This window comes from Lacerta agilis, chromosome 7 (assembly GCF_009819535.1).
Source record: "Lacerta agilis isolate rLacAgi1 chromosome 7, rLacAgi1.pri, whole genome shotgun sequence".
Taxonomy (NCBI): domain Eukaryota; kingdom Metazoa; phylum Chordata; class Lepidosauria; order Squamata; family Lacertidae; genus Lacerta; species Lacerta agilis.
In genome coordinates this window covers 26,023,873-26,040,621 of record NC_046318.1, presented here as the reverse complement: position 1 = coordinate 26,040,621, position 16,749 = coordinate 26,023,873, and the positions used below count along the sequence as shown (strand labels likewise).

Sequence of the window (16,749 nt, the reverse complement as noted above, 5' to 3'; positions counted from 1 at the left end):
TCACCATTATTTAAATGTAAATACTTAAAACAATCCTTTTCCCTATGTATTTTTTAAAAGCAAAATTGTATATTTATATTTTCCATTTTGTCTTTATATGCAGATACGGTTCAAGCCTTGAAATAAAATGTTAAAAGGGCCACATTATCTACCTGGCCTGGGCCTCTGCCTGGCTCTGCAAGGGCCTGTTTGGGGCAGGGGGGGCAGCTCAGAGACCGGGGTTGGCAGCAGCAGACCAGAGGATTCCCAAGGAGAGGGGAGAGGACGCTGTGGGAACACTCCACAAGGGAGAGTGTTTGAAAAAGGGTGCGAGTCTGCCAGCTCTGCAGGCAAGGGTTGAAATAATGGTCCCTGAGCCCCACAGGGATGCTGCAGAAAAAAGGCAGTTCAAGGGAACCGGATGAAAACCTCTGGCCTGGAGTAGGTACTGTCGCAACAACAGAGATTCGCAAGGCGGATAGTTGTTGTTTTAAGCAATGCACCTCAAAGGAATATGATGCCATGTAGTGATGCCAACGCCTCCAGCTCCACTCCCACCCTCGAAAACACGCGAAAACTTATGCAACTTGGGCCCTTAATCTCCCAGAGTAATCTCGAGCGACAGCATATAAATCCAAAGGTCGAAGCCTGGCCTCACGTGAACGAACGGCAGCGGCAAAGGAAAACGGGAAGGGAAGCCAAAACTTCGGCCGCTGCCGCCAATGTGATGCCCGCTTACTAGCTTCCACGTTCGGCTTCCCGCGGCGGCGAATGGCTGCCGGTCGTTGAGTAGGAAGGAACCGCTGCCGGTTTCCCCGCCGCGCGCGCCATGAAGGTCTCTTCGCTCTTCGTCTTCCACGGCCTCGCTTTCGCCTGGTACGTATTCCTCGTCGCCTTCATCAACACGATAGGGACGGGACCTGGCGACAAGAAGCCGGACAACATCGTCGCCTACGGCGGGCCGTGGAAGTTCCTGACCGTGCTCAACCTGGTAAGCGACGCGCGCGGAGGCAGAGCCAGGCCTTCCCCTCTCGCCTCAGTCTGAGGGAAAAGAGGGGGCGGCTGCCTTCTCTTCCCGGCATTGGCGCCTCAGGAGACCGGCGGCAGTCCAAGGGCTGCTTGCGCCACGCTAAGTGGGTGGGAATCCCCAGGAGGAGGAGGGTCACGGGGGTGCCTGTGCCCCCCTCACGGCCACGACCCCCCGACCTGGGCTAGAGTTATACGTTTCACTAGCCTGAAGCCCCTTAGCCACCCGTTGAAACTTGGGGATTGGGGGGAGAGGTGTGGGTTTGAAATACAGCGTGGGTTGGAGGGTTGTCACCTGTATAATACAGTATCGTCCCGCATTTCCAAGTGAAATGCTATGTCCTGTATTTGTTTTCAGTTTTGACCTGTGTTTCAGGTTTGGTCTTACCTCTCTCTCTCTCTCTCTCTCTCTCTGCCAAGTTGGGGGATCCTCTGCAAATGCATGCATTTGAAAGTCTGTGTGAAAGGTGACTGTATTTAAACTCTGGGTAGCAAAGCAGAGGCAGATTTGCAATTTCATGTGTATGTGTTTGCATGCATGCCTCGGTGACAAATCCCAGAAGGGCCGTCCTGTTAGGCTGCAATAGATTGCAATGGGTTGCTCTGAAGTCACTTCAGCACCAGATGGGGGGGGGGTCGCCTACCCCCCTGCCCTGCCCTGTATTTTGCCAGAGCAAAGGTAGCAACCCTAGCAGGAAATAATAGAATTGTAGCGTTGGAAGAGATCCCCAGAGTCATCTATTCCAACCCCTTGTAATGTAGGAATCACAACTGAACAGCTTTTACTGTCAGAAAGTTCTTCCTGTTGTTTCATCGGAATCTCCTTTCCTGTAACTTGAATCCATTGGTTTGGGTCCTGGCCTCTGGAGCAGGAGAAAACAACAAGCTTGCTCCATTTTGCATGTGACAGCCATGTTGGTTACAGCATGGTGCTGGTAATGCCAAGGTTGCAAGTTTGATCCCCGTGGGACAGTGGTTTTCAACCAGTGTGCTGTGGCACCCTGGGGTGCATGGAAATGGTGGTCAGGGTTTGTCTTGAGCAACAGTGGCCTCTGTCCCTCTTTCCGTTCCTCCCTCTTCTGATGCTCTCTTGCGTCTCTGCCTCTCAAAGGCTTGCGTTCATTGCAACAGCCCTGGCTACAAGCTCCCCATGCAAATAGTGTCTCTGGGGCTGGCCAGGGGGTGCTACCTGCACAGCAGGGGGTGGACTAGATGATCCTCAGGGTCTCTTCCAACACTACAATTATATGTGGGCAGGGAAGCAGAACTTTTTTCCTGCCTGTGGTTTCCCACCAAAAATACTTTTAAAAGCCACCCCAGTACCTTGCACGAGTTAATTCCAGTGTCAAAAGACCATGGGGGGTAGCTTTTGCTAAGCTGTGGACCGTGTGTAATAGTAGTAGTTGTGCAGGAGATGTGTTGAATCCTCCACCCCATGCTGCAGTTTACATTACACCCTCTATAATTTCCTAGGGATTCAGAAGCACATCTGTCTGGGTCTCTTTCTCTCTCACTCTCTCTACATGGGTCTTTGGCCATCAGGTCTAATTTGCTCCCAAAATCTGTGTTACCGGTAACTGCTTTTGCTTCTGTTCATCCCTTGCTATGCAGGTGCCTCTCCTTTTCCTGGGCAGTGGTCAGGGATGGTGTCATCATCTGGAGGGCTATAGATTTTCCTCCCAAGTAAAGTTTCAGAGGGGCCACTGTGTTAGTCTGTTGGAGCAGGAACAATACTGTCTTGTGACACCTTAACAGATTAACACTGAAAATGCAGATCGCTTTCCATGAAAGCAAATGCCAGAATAAAGCTCTTAGTCTTTCAAGTATCACAAGACTCATTGTTGTGGATTAAAAAACAACAACACTAAAATACAATGTGTGATATGGTAGGGAGTCCAAAATTTGCTGTTCAGTGGCGGGGACACCCAAACACAGGCATACCTAAGGCAGCTCTTTGTGCCTTGGCCCTTTTTCTGCTGTTGGACTGATCATAAAGTTAGGAAGTCTCTGCTAATGTATACCCTACACTGCTATTTTTCTGCAGTTGAACACTTTGCAATTGACAACTTTTTTTAACGTTTTCATACATGCATAAACCATTAAGCCAGATTTGTGACCTAAGCTAAGAGGACAAAAACATATTGCACCCCTTCATGCAGTCCATGTAGTTTGTTAAGGGTGTTAGGAGCTGTAGCTCTGTGAGGGGTAAAACTACAGTTCCTTGCTTTTTTAAGGAACGCATGTACTTTAAATATATGGTGTGGATGTGACTGTCAGTGGAGGCCTACCCATTGGAACACCTTGCTTTATGCTTGGGAACACGATTGGCATAAAGACTAAACTTGTCCTCTCTGAAGTTTTACGTATAATGTTGTTCCTTCATGTATTTATATTGCAGTCTCAGTGTAACTTAGAATATTTTATTTCCTTTGTGACCTCTTCTAAGGTTGTGTACACATCACCAGCTTACAACACAGTCGGCCATTTCCCCCCTCAATTCCTATTGAAGCTGGTTTGGCGAACAGCACATCAAAATGCAGTATTTTCTAAGAAATGACAGGATGGAGCTGGATTGTGACCAACAGTGTTTGTACACCACTTTCCAAACCAGAAGTGGGATCACACTGGATGCAGAGTAAATGACAGTGGGTACACAGCTTTAGAGTCTGTCTATAGCTGTATTGCTACCTTGCAGATAAGCTATAATACTCCCTTGAGGTGATTTTTTTTAAATTAGTGGATCTTTGCACATTCAGGCTAACAAAGCTACTTAGTTCTCATAAAACCTTATATAAGTCTATTAAACAATACAATGTTAAAGTTTACCACCCAAACTAATTTATTAAAACACTCTCAGTAAATAAGATAGATATAGCTAGTGGCGTTTTCCACAGTGCTGATTCATGGTTCACCCCGAAAACTGCCTTCTTAAGAGTTCATTGAGGTGTGTACAATTAAAAATGGATGAATATCTTCTCATTAGCTGTAATTAATTTAGGTTCTGCAGGCTGTTTACTTCGGGGTCTCCTTGCTGATTGACGCGCTGGTACTAATGAAGCAACTGCGAATTGCTAAGTCCATGTTCCCCTTCAGAGACTTGATCTTTGGCAGCCTGGCTTTTCCTATCTCCATGGTGAGTTTCAAATACACATAATCATCATTATTATGCCACTATTAGAAGACAAGCACTAGTTACTTTGGAAGGATTGTTCTGAGTCAACGATGCTTTAAGTAATTATAACTCATTAATGATAATACATTATTACTAATGAGAATTCATTAAAGATAGTTCATTATTACTATTATTTTATTGATACTGTAATTGTAGCAGTATATATAAACAGCACATATAATTGCTTAAAAGACACTTTAGTGTGTGATAGAATACAATTGCTTCATGTTTTCAAAAACCAAGCAAGGCAACTGAAACAAAGAAAGAGGGCTTGATCCCTGACATCTCCAGGTAGAGCAGGCAAAGGCCCCATCTGAAATTCTGGAGAGCTTTTGCAAATCATTGCAGACAATATCAACCTAGGTGCACTCTGTATCTCTATATCTAGCTTCCTGTGTTCCCAATGAATATTATCTGCTGCCTTACCAGGAGTGAGTGTTGCTGTGATCTAAACCACTGAACCTCTTGGGCTTGTTGATTAGAAGGCCAGTGGTTTGAAAGCACGCCAGTGCAATTAGATAAATATGTACTGCTGTGGCAAGAAGGTAAAAGAAATTGTCTCAATTTTACCCGACTTTCCTTGCTTGCATTTTCGCATGTTTAAAGTGGAGTATTAGTGTCTGATGTTTACTCTACTACATAGCTACACATAAATTATTTTTTCATACTAAACATGGGACGCTTCAAGTGAAATGTGTTTAACTGAGGCTGAGGTTCAGTTCAGGCATATTTTGGCAACATGCAGCAGAAAACAGAAGTGTGAGTATAAACACACCCACACATATGCCTTCTGTTGCATGTTGTAAGATGCCAAATGGCCCTTAAGGTGCTTATCTGGATTTTGGAAGTCAGCAGATAAAAAAGGTAAAAAAGGTAAAGGATCCCTGGATGGTTAAGTCCAGTCAAAGGTGACTATGGAGTTGCGGCACTCATCTTGCTTCAGGCCACATTTGTCCACAAACAGCTTTCCAGGTCATGTGGCCAGCATGGCTAAACCACTTCTGGTGCAACAGAACACCGTGATGGAAGCCAGAGTGCACGGAAATGCCATTTGGCAAAGCTCAAATGAGCAGAATGTACTGTTTCCAAATCACTGCAGATGGTGACAGCAGTCACCAAATTAGAAGACGCCTGCTTCTTGGGAGAAAAGCAATGACAAACCTAGACAGCATCTTAAAAAGCAGAAACAGCACCTTGCCGACAAAGGTCCCTATAGTTAAAGCTATGGTTTTCCCAGTAGTAATGTATGGAAGTGAGAGCTGGACCATAAAGAAGGCTGATGGCCAAAGAATTGATGCTTTTGAATTATGGTGCTGGAGGAGACTCTTGAGAGTCCCATGGACTGCAAGAAGATCAAACCTATCCATTCTTAAGGAAATCAGGCATGAGTGCTCACTGGAAGGACAGGTCCTGAAGCTGAGGCTCTAATACTTTGGCCACCTCATGAGAAGAGAAGACTCCCTGGAAAAGACCCTGATGTTGGGAAAGATGGAGGGCACAAGGAGAAGGGGACGACAGAGGACAAGATGGTTGGACAGTGTTCTCGAAGCTACCAACATGAGTCTGACCAAACTGCGGGAGGCAGTGGAAGACAGGAGTGCCTGGTGTGCTCTGGTGCATGGGGTCACGAAGAGTCGGACATGACTAAACAACAACAACACTGTTTCCAAAGCCATTTTTTTTCTACATCCATAGAGGGATCACCAGGTAAAGGGCTAAGTGTAGAGAGGGACTTGCTTCTGTTTATAAACAATGCTTACTATTTTTAGTAGGAGAACATGCTTTCTCAGCTCCTGTGTCCCTGGTTTGCTCTAATATGGACTCACACTCAGCAGAGAAAACAAAGCCTAGAAAACACAACTGATGCTGTAATTATTTTTCTTGTGTTGAAATGCACCCATTGAGAAAGATTTCTCAATAGATAATATTCACTTCTTTGGCTTAAAGATTGTTCTTAATGAATGTGGGTGAGGTTTGTTGTTAAGCCGCTTGGGAAGCAGAAGGTAGATCTGATCAGAGATGGTCCTACTGTTAGTCAAAGTGAGGTGACTGCCTCAGGCAGCAGGTACAGTGGGACGGAGGCAGCAGCAAGGGCAGCCCCCTGGCTGTCCCTCCTACCCCCCCTCCCTTCTGTCATTCTCCTCTGTGGAAAGACAAACTTGGGAATGCTATGCAGCCTGTCTTGGCCCTTCCAAACTAACCTGCTGCCTCGGCTTTCCCTCTTTCCCTGCTCATGCCAGTCTTTGCCAAAAATAACAGTTGAAGAACATGGCTTTCCCCAAGGAATCCTGGGAAATTGTAGCTCTGGGAAGGGTATACTACAGCTCTCCTACTTTAAATGCATGTTGTAGAGGTGAGAGAAAAGTAACAAAATTCTTCCCAAATCGAACATTATGAAGGAGAAAGCATTCCTAGGAAAAGTAATTAGACAACTGCTTGCATAGGTGTTTTTTTTAATGGCTATTGTGCTTTTAATCATATAGCATTCTCTGTACCCAAACAGAAAGCAATCAATATGATTTTATAAATGCATAATTATTATCAGTTATGGTAAACATAATCTGAGCACAGTTCTTATATTTGCTCTGAATTTCAGGACTGTGGGAAACCTTGAAGTTTTAAGGAAGCCTGTCAGTCTAGTGCTGTATATGTGCTAACTGGCTTTGATTACCCAGTGTAGGAAGAGTAACCCTCTGGACTGCTCAGGGGCACTTGATATGGCCAGCAGGCAGAATCCCCACTCCGCCCTCACACATTCACTGAACATGTGGAGAAAGTCATGTTGCCTTTCTTTTTGCTACAGGGGGCAACCATTTAAGGCGCATCCAGTTGTCATACGGCCGCCAACACATGGATCCTTTTGGTCACAGAAGAGGGAGGAATGTGGTAGGGGAATAACAGGGCGGAGACGGCTTATGCATGCTCTGCCAGTGTGCGCGGGGCCCAGGAGCAGAACCTCCTCACAAAATGGTTGCCACCTGTACATCACATATTCCAGGACTAAAGGCTTACCTAGGTTCTGTGGCCCAGAGTTGGTTATAGCACTAAATGATTTCTAAAATAATAAAATGCATACTGTTGTGATACTGTCTGAAACCTTGCATAAGTGAATCCCAGTCCCTCATTTCACAACTCATTGTTCTGGAGTGCTGTGACAGGAAAAAGCTTGCCACAGTACTCTATTTGAGAGAAGTGGAAAGTACTTTGTTAGATGCTTGTGTTAGATAAACTCACCACCTTTTTCTTTTAATGCTCTGTTTCAGTTAGTGTTTACGATCTTTTGGACACTATACCTTTATGATCGGGAGCTTGTTTATCCCAAGAGCCTTGATACTCTCCTTCCTTTATGGGTGAATCATGCTATGGTGAGTAAAATGTAAATCAACAACAGCAAAATGGAACAAAGGCAATTTGCAATAAATATTCAAACATTGCATGATGGATGCAAGGGAAAGCAGACATGATCCAGCCATTTATGCACTTTTAATTCCCACAGATCTCGGTGGGAGAGTCAATATATACTTAATCTCTCTCATCAAATTTAATAAGATGTGCTTAACTTTGGCAGGAACATGCCCAGATTCTGCATATTTTTATTTGTTGCTTTGTTGCTGTCTCTTTAAGCGTGGACGGGCAATGAGTGGGCATGTGAATTGCTAAAGGAAGCCTTAAAGCATAGGGGAAAATATCAGTGAATCGTTGCTTGCCAAGTGTAAGTCAATTGAAAGATGTGAAGTCATTAAACGGGGTGGCAGGATGGGGTGGGGAGAGAGAGACACTTTATAGGTTACTGCAGTGCATATAAAAGAATGAAAGTGCTGTTGCTGTAAACAGAGTGTTATACAATGCAGAATGTCTGGGAATACAAATGAATGTTTGGTGGTTTTTAGAACGGAGTAAAAGAATCCAAAAAGGTATGTAGCAGGAGCTCTCCAGTCGAGCAGCAAATGTGAGTAGAAACAACAAGCAGCAGTGCAAAAATGATGGCTGACTGACTCCTGCATCTTACATTTTAAATTTCATTTTTAGCCAAAAAGCAGAAATGAAAGGAAATGTAGGGGGGGGGGGATCTTTGCCGCTCTGGACAAAGATGCTACCAGTAAAATAGAAGCCGTGGGTATGTACAGAATTCATGACATGTCCTCTTGGGAATAGGTGGGTGGAAAAGTTCAGTATGAATCGTAAGAGTCTAGATGAATGAAATAACCATCATACCCAAGACTCTCAAGCTTGATTCTCTCAACCTTCCGTAGTGAATGAGGCTACTAGCTCTTACTCAGGACAGTGCTACGAAAAGATCAATATTCCTTGCAGTGACAACCCAAATTCTGCTTTTATCATCTGCACAAATGAGTTTGTTTGCATCACTCGCTCCTCTGGAATGCTAGTCATGTGGAAGAAGGGCAATGAGTCATAAGAACCAAAACAAATGAAACAGCAATCATGCCCAAGACTCAGCCTGGATTCTCTCAACCTTCCCTATTCAGTGCCATTATAGGCTACTAACATAGACGGGTGCTACATAAAGGCCCATTTTTATGATCTGACCTCTTGATACCCTATAATGTTAGTTTCCTCTAACATTGCCTGCACACCAGCAGAGGATGGCATGGTGGGACTGAGCCACTTCCATTGGCACATATGGAAAATCAGTGCAGGATAGCAGCCACAAGCCTTATGAACCTGTTTAAACAAACAAAACAAAAAAAGGCATAGCTTAAATATTTTATGTTCCTGAGAAGTTAGAATAAGCCCATTTTTCAGAAGTGATGTGACACTCGCTCAATGGGCAAATTATTCTGCATGAATTATTCAACCTAGGCATGGAGCTAAATGATGGATCCCTTCAGCTAACATTTGTTCTTTCCGGGTTTCCTAAGAAAACCAGAAATTTCTAAGCGATTCAAGTTCCCTTATGAAAAAATCTGTGAAGTTTTGAAGGAGGCAGAAGAGTTGAGAAGAGCTGAGCACCGTAACTTGCTTTACTATATAACCGCCATGTGCCAGTGCAGGGAGAAGGAAGGCAAAACATATCCCCACGTACGCTGGAACTTGAGTCAACGGAACTTGTTCCCATCTGTGGATCATCAGTAATATTTGTATGGGGAGGGTTGGGATAGGGAAAACCTTCAACCTACTGTGATGGTGTTCTTCACTTGCTAACTGCTTATTTACTTCATCTGTAATAAAAGGAAGTTTCATACCTACCAACCCACCCACCCACCCACATGCACCATGCATATCCAGGGATGGGACCAGGCCTCCTCCTGATGCGACATTTGCGTGCCAGGTTGTGCTGGTCAGCCTGGGGCGACTTCCTGCTAGGCTGCGCCGTGTCGGGGTGACATTCTGCCAGGCCTCTTCTGCCCCCTCAAGTTGGAGGGGAGGGGCTGAGCCCCATCCCAACAGACATGGGAGGGGCTGTAGAGGCCTCAGCCCCATAGTGCCTGCTAGGGATGTTGCATGTATTGTAGAATGCCCTGTCTGTGAGCAATGATGGTATGGCCCAACAAACCTGGCCAACACTCCATATTAACTGACTGTGTGCCGCTTCCCAGAATCCTTTGCAGCATTCAGGGGTTCTTTAGCAGACCTGCAGAGACACCACCAGTACAGGCAATTCTACCTGCAAAGTGTTCTCTAAGGGTTGGAAATTTGGAACCACTGCCTCAGACAAACGTAGATTCCCCCAAGAAAACATTTTCCATTCAATATTTATATATAAACTGAAACTGCTAGCATCGTATTAAGCCATCTCAGTAAGGGTGGCAAACCAATATGCTTTCCCTCAGAAAGCAAAGCATTTAATTAACTTGTATCAGTAAATAAATCGAAAACAAAGTAATACGGAACTCAAAGTGAAATGAAACTTTCATAAGCGGTCGGAATGTAATACAGTATTTTAAGCAACCCATTCATTAACAGCAAAATAATTACATACAGCTTTTGTTCAAATTAGTGAGTTTGGGGTTTTGTTTTGTTTTTTAGAGTGAGGGAGGGGGAGGACTGAGAAAGAATGCCTTTACTCCCCTCTCTGTGATAATTGTTTTCCTTTTTCAGTTTCACTTGTTACAAGTAAAGCTGAAAAGAAAACTGTTAATGGAAAATACAAGAATGAGTCACCATTTCCAGCCATTTTTGCCAACCCTTGGAGATTGGTGTCAATCCAGGCCTAATTATTAAGACTTGCTTTTTAAACAGGTTTTTTTTTTAATTATTTGCTTAAAGAACAAAGCTTGCATTTATTTGAATGAATGCTAGATTAAACAATACATTATAGTGGCAATGAAGTTTAATTGACTTTAATGACTCATGGTGTGTGGTGTGACTAGAGTCATATTAAAAATTGCTATGAGTAGGGACCACTTTGCCTGAGAAAAAAACAAAATGCATTTAAAGGGCTTCCAACTAGTTTTAAGTTGCAGTATATGGTCCATTACTAATGCCATTGCAGCAGTCAGCTTTCCATTGTCTAGTAAAAAGAATTCATTTAGAGAGCTAATTGAAAATGGAAACCTTTGCAATAACTAGTCAATCATGCAGTACTTTTGCAATAACAGGCAAAACATACAAAGGTTCTAGAAATAGTACAATCACCAGATCCAAGTGAACCTAAAAATATAGAGCATGCACTGTGGAATAACAGGATATTATTATTATTAAAATGCACCATCTATCTATATCTGTACAGTGGTACCTTGGTTCTCAAACTTAATCTGTTCCGGAAGTCCATTCCAAAACCAAAGCATTCCAAAACCAAGGTGTGCTTTCCCATAGAAAGTAATGCAAAACGGATTCATCTGTTCCAGACTTTTAAAAACAACCCCTAAAACAGGAATTTAACATGAATTTTACTAGCTAACGAGACCATTGATCCATAAAATGAAAGTAATAATCAATTTACTGTACTATAAAATAAATAAGTATTGTAGATGATAGAAATTAAAATTATTATTTTTTCTTACTACACCGGCGATAGTCATTGTTTGGATGGGGGGCTTTTATCCATTTGCACAGTCATACAATCAATCAATCAATCAGTAGCTGAACTGGGTTACACACAGACACAAAAACAAATTAACCAAAAAAGCCTCAAAAACAAAAACGCAAAATAAATAACAAAAACAAAAGTGCCAAACTTAATCCGTTCCAGAAGTCCGTTTGACTTCCGAAATGTTCAAAAACCAAGGCGCAGGTTCTGATTGGTGCATGTGCCCTGGAAACAATAGCCGACAGCCACATCGGACGTTCGGCTTCTGAAAAACATTCAAAAATCGTTCTGGGTTTTCAGAGTTTGGGAACCAAGGCATTTGAGAACCAAGGTACCACTGTATAAGCTAGTTCCCTAGCTTCTACTATTGGATCATGGTGACCTTAAGTGAGGTATACCTTCCTGTTTTCTAGGGGAAGTTACATAGGAAGTTGCCTCTTGCTCAGCATTGCCCCATGGGTAGCCAGTGTGATGCCCTCCAAATACTGGACTTCAGCTCCTATCAGCTTCAGCCAGTATGGTCAATGGTCAGGGTTGATGGGAGTTGTAGTCCAGGAACATGTGCCGGGCACCACACTGACTGATGGATCTTCAGGGTTTCAGAGGTGTTTCAGCCCTACCTGGAGAAGCTGGGGTTTGAACTTGGGACCTTGTGCATGCAAATCACATGTTCTACCACTGAGCAACGGCCCTTCTTCCTTGTACATGCTGAAAAGGTGAGAGCAAGATATGGCTATAGCAGCAGTGCACGCATTAAAACTCTACTGTTGCCTTACACAAATAGCACATGCTGTTACCAAGTTGGCAGCATTGCCAAGGAATGAAGGCACTCAGCATAGGGTATCCTGACTGTCAAAAGCAAGGGTGGTGCAAAAGTCTAGGTTAGACCAGGGGAAAGGGTGTCTCCTTTCCTTCATGCTATGGGACACAGCCTCTGATATCAGGAATTCCACTGGGAAAGAGCAGAGGTGCTAAAATCCAGGCATCTTGTCAGCTTCATGAACCCCATCTCCTTACTTCCTGAAAAAGACAGGCAAGGTAGTATATAGGACAAAGCAACCCTCTAAAGCAGGGTTTCTCAAACTTGGATCTCCAGCTGTTTTTGGACCAACTCCCATCATCCCTAGCTAGCAGGACCAGTGGTCAGGGATGGTGGGAATTGTGGTACAAAAACAGCTGGAGACCCAAGTTTGGGAAACACTGCTCTAAAGGAAGGGATATCCCTTAAAATAAGGCATCAAGAATCAATAGCAGAGTTTTTGTTTTAATCCCCTGGTTGAAAGAACAAAAAAACAAACCCCATTGTCTTTGCCCCAGAAAGTTACCACATATAACATTCAGCCAACAGCCAATAAGGACATTGGCTGAAAGACTTGCAGTAGAAAGGCCAGGCCAAAGCTCTGTACACCTTATTGTAAGCAATGATGAGTTTCATAAATTCAACACAAGTACAATTTTGTGTGACACACTGTCTTTTCTTCCCAGCATACTGTTATATTACCATTGTCCCTGACGGACCTCTTGATTACCCCGCATCGTTATCCACCAAAGAGAAAAGGGATCGGCGTATTAGCAATTGGGGGTGCTGCCTATCTCTGTTGGTAAGATCTTTGTTTTTTTTAATGAAGAAAGTCTCTTTCACATGATGCTTTGGCATCTCTCTTTAACAGGCAGGAAGCCAAGAGGGAATTCCTTCTCTCACCTAGTTATTACATGCAGCCACAAAGTCCTCTGTTGAAAAGACGGTCCTTGCTTAACCCTGCTGAAAGAAATCCCGACTATGCAGCTACAATAGACTCCTGATCAGACTTTAGAGAAGCTTTGGAACTGTTGAACAAGTGCATTATACAACCATACATTAGGCCTCATGAGGGGCCTTTTTAGCCTAATCAGATCCTAAACTTAATGAGATTATTTATGCCGCTTATTGAAATTCCTTTCCCATGCACGGGTTTGCTTGCTGTGATTTGTGCTGTCTATTAGTTTGGCTGTTGTGAGCATGGGGCAAGGCCTCTTCGAGATAACCCCAGAAAACTTGCTTTTAAAAAGGTGTCCGTATTCCAGAAGGAATGGAACTTCTGGACCATAGGTGAAGCTCCTCCTAATGCAATGTGGCAAACAGTGATCATGGTGGGGCGTTGAATGTTATACTCTGTACCTGGATGGAAGGCCTTGAATATTCTTAGCCTCCGCTGGTACCCAAGCCCTCTGCCATTCAAGTCTGGTGTCAGATCCCAGACAAGAGTATTATGGGGCTGAATTACCTCCTCAGAACTACCTCTTTACCCCATCCCCCTTTACCTAAAATTTACCATGTCAGACGACTCACATTTATGTTTTTGCTATTTCCTTTCACTAAATGGTGTTGCCATATAGAGATCTGCATAACAAAACATCTGGCTACCCCAGGCAGAAAAAAAAATCTTTTAGGTGTTTGTGTACTTGTGAATAAATGCAGGTGTGTTAAAAAATAATAATAATCTCACCCAAGCTATTTGCCCCTTAAAGTGTCTTTAAGGGCTCAAAGTAGCTGGGGCATGGTAATGGCCGCAATTTTGGGCAAGAAACTGGAACACCTTCTGAGCTAGAACCCCATGACTGCATTTCTTCTTCTTCAATGTGCAGTTTGAGCAAGCCTTTAAAATGTTTGTCCTAACTTGTATTTGGCCCTTAGATGCCACATTCTTTCCAAGGAAACTAAAATGCATTCTTTTCTAGGCTTCTGTGGATTTACTCGGTGACTGGGAGGTGGGTGTACCCTATATTTGAAAAGCTAAGTGTACCCGGCATAGCTGCCTTTTTTGTGTGGAACACTTTCATCGCTCTCTTTTGCTACAACACAGGAGAATTCCTTTGCCGCATGATTTGGGGTGAGTCCAGTCTTGTAAACAAATCCTCAAAAGTTATCAGTCTGACATTTTTTTTTAATTAGTTTGCACACGTTCTTCTCATATACATTTGTGGAGCATTGAAAGGTTAAAAAGGGAAGGGAGGAAAGAAAGAAAATAAATTTCCTTGGCTTCTCTCGGTTCCCTGCCTGGTCACTTGATTCTTATTCCTCACAGTTAAATCAGGGCTGGTAGAACTTGCACATTCACTTGTCAGGCCCTAGTTGAAATTCCGCCCCCCCCATGGGTGGTGGGTGGGTCCAGTGCTATAAATGATAAGAAGACATTGCACTGAGGCTAAAAGCAGAAGTGAACTAGCAAGCAAGGTTAGTAATAAGCAGAAAGCCTATAGTCACCATACATGCAGGTGCATATGTGAAGGGCCAAGTTCCAGTAATTACCATTTTCAGAGGGAGGCTATCCCTGGTCATATGTTCCTATATACATGATAGAGATAAGATGCATGGAACAAACTTCAGTCTTTCGCATGGTAAGTAAATGTGCAAAATCACCCTGAAACTAGATTATTATGGGCCATGGGCCAGGGAGTAAATGGGACCCCCCCAACCAACATGGGGGTGCTGAGGTATGTAGTCTGTCTCTCAGTTGTGGATAATGTTGCCTGTTCATGGGGGAAGTGAGACCCCCCCCCCACCTTGGTTAGCAGATAATCTTGCTGCAGAGCTACTCTGAAACGGGAACAAAGGGCACTGCCTCTCCCAGTCTCTTGTGGCTCACCAGCAACACCTTCTCCTGCAGCTCACTCTTACTTCTAGTTTGGCAGCGCAGAGAGTGGCTTTTGGCTCTGCTCAGAGGCCAGATTTTGCTCCAGGGCTGTCAGCTGCTGGCCCCGAAGTGAGTTCGCTTCTTTTTCCCCAGTATGGAACAAAATCAAGTTGTGTTTGGATTGTTACCATTCATCTCACCAGTAAGCCATTTTTCTTCTTTTGCTTATGCCATTGCACAGGTGACTCCGTAGTAATACTTGACATTTACAAGAAGAAAAGCAAATGAAACTTGGATGGTGCCAGAGCGAAACCTAGATGAATTAAGAATGAAGCCAGCGAAGTCAAGCAAGAAGATATCTCTATGCAGAACCTTCTCATATGCTTGTTCAACACCTTGTGTCTTCCAACGAATCTAGATTCTAAAAATTACTGGATTCTGGGGATGGATTTGAGGGTCTGCCTGGGCAGATCCCTTTCAGGATTCCAGAGGATTAATTTGATTCCAGAAAGCTTAAGATGGATCCCCAGGCACATCAAGCCACAGGTGTGTTGTATGCCAATTAAATAAGTGGTACATACCTTAGGACAGAATCCTCCCAAGGCTGCTACAAACTGTCTGGAGTGGATTGCGTCAGTCCTATCAATGAGCCTAAACTTCACTGGGAGAGCCACAGCAGCTCCTGAGGCCTTGGACCTTCACACTTGTGTGTTACATTGCTATGGAAGCTGCAGTCATCACAATGCTGTGCAAATCTAGATGCCTGTTGCAGCTCTTCTGGTGGAGACTGGGCCCTTCTCCCCTCTCCTGAATAGAGAGAGAGATGGGGGAAGAGCCTACATTGAGAGGAGTGCTGCAGACATAGGTTTTTGGCTTGTGAATGACTGCACCAATGTGATCAAGACGCTTGGAAACCCCTGTGTAGGAAAGGCTGGGCTCTAGGCCCGGGAATACCTGATTCAGAGCCAATAAATTCAGACTGACAAGGGCTGCCTATCTTTAAATGAATATTTTGTACTACATCATGAAGGCTAACCTGATGGCATCATTTCAGGTGATTAAGAAAAAGAATTTACAGTTGCAGATTAATGAAATGCATAGCATCCAGTGCTCAAGCTATTCATCCTTAATGATCCAGTGCTCAAGTATTCATCCTTAATGATCTAAAAAGCAGATCTGCTAAGTGTCCAGTGAAATCGGCATGGCTGCAGCTTGAAATATGAATTATTAATAGGCGTTTACAAAAAAGGAAAAAAAGTTAATGAGATTCCTGACATTTACATGGTTTCCTCTTTTGGGTTTCAGATGTGAATCAAAATAATGTAATTATGCTTAACATTATGTTAACATGAGGGTTAACACAAATCTCTCTGCCACATTTTCCATTCATTTACTAATCTCACTTGCTAGTTTATTTCTTCTTATTAGCCTCGGTGTCTTATTAAGTCTTATAGAACTGGAGCAATTCTTTGAAAAGATTAATAAAATAATTAAATGAATATGTCCCATCGTTTCCTTCAATGGTCAGCATTCTCAAGCATAAAAGGCAGTGCCGTTATTTTAATGGTGTGGTGATTGTAGCTTTTTCTTTTTTGGATTAGCATAAATGGGCTTGTCATGGTAAAAAGGGGTAGTTTAATGACCTGCAGTTTCTTTCCTACCTTAGGAATGTGAAACCCCTCAGAATTTGGGAACAGGCACCTAAAGTCTGCGGCAGCTTTGAAAATGAGACAGACAGAAGTAGAGACAGCTGAGAAAATTTTAGCTAGCCTGGAAATTATGGGGAATACACTGTTGCTTCGGAAAATCTGGTGCAGAATCAGCAGTTTAGCTGTCTCTTTTCACAAGTCTGCTTGCTTTCATTAGGCTCTGCTGGTATAATTCCAAATAAACCAAATACTCTGTAAATATCCACTATGCTCTCTCCCCCCTCCAAAGGAAGTGAAACCATGAAGTGTTGCCCTGTA

At 43.5% G+C, this 16,749-nt stretch overlaps 1 protein-coding gene across 1 annotated transcript; it reads left to right on the top strand.

The window, feature by feature from the left end:
• The first annotated feature begins 529 nt into the window (after positions 1-529).
• Positions 530-15,894, top strand: ADTRP (androgen dependent TFPI regulating protein). Its single transcript, XM_033154565.1, has 6 exons — positions 530-970; positions 4,004-4,138; positions 7,441-7,542; positions 12,654-12,769; positions 13,887-14,038; positions 15,024-15,894. The coding sequence occupies exons 1-6, from the start codon at positions 809-811 to the stop codon at positions 15,068-15,070; spliced, it is 714 nt and encodes a 237-aa protein (XP_033010456.1). The 5' UTR covers positions 530-808; the 3' UTR covers positions 15,071-15,894.
• Positions 15,895-16,749: the final 855 nt, after the last annotated feature.

What these genes read in the sequence shown, in the direction of transcription:
- ADTRP (XM_033154565.1), top strand. Translation starts at nt 809, where the DNA reads ATGAAGGTCTCTTCGCTCTTCGTCTTCCACGGCCTCGCTTTCGCCTGG. An exon ending in TCCTGACCGTGCTCAACCTG is followed by an intron (nt 971 to 4,003) that starts GTAAGCGACGCG and finishes TAATTAATTTAG; the next exon opens with GTTCTGCAGGCTGTTTACTT. An exon ending in TATGGGTGAATCATGCTATG is followed by an intron (nt 7,543 to 12,653) that starts GTGAGTAAAATG and finishes TTTTCTTCCCAG; the next exon opens with CATACTGTTATATTACCATT.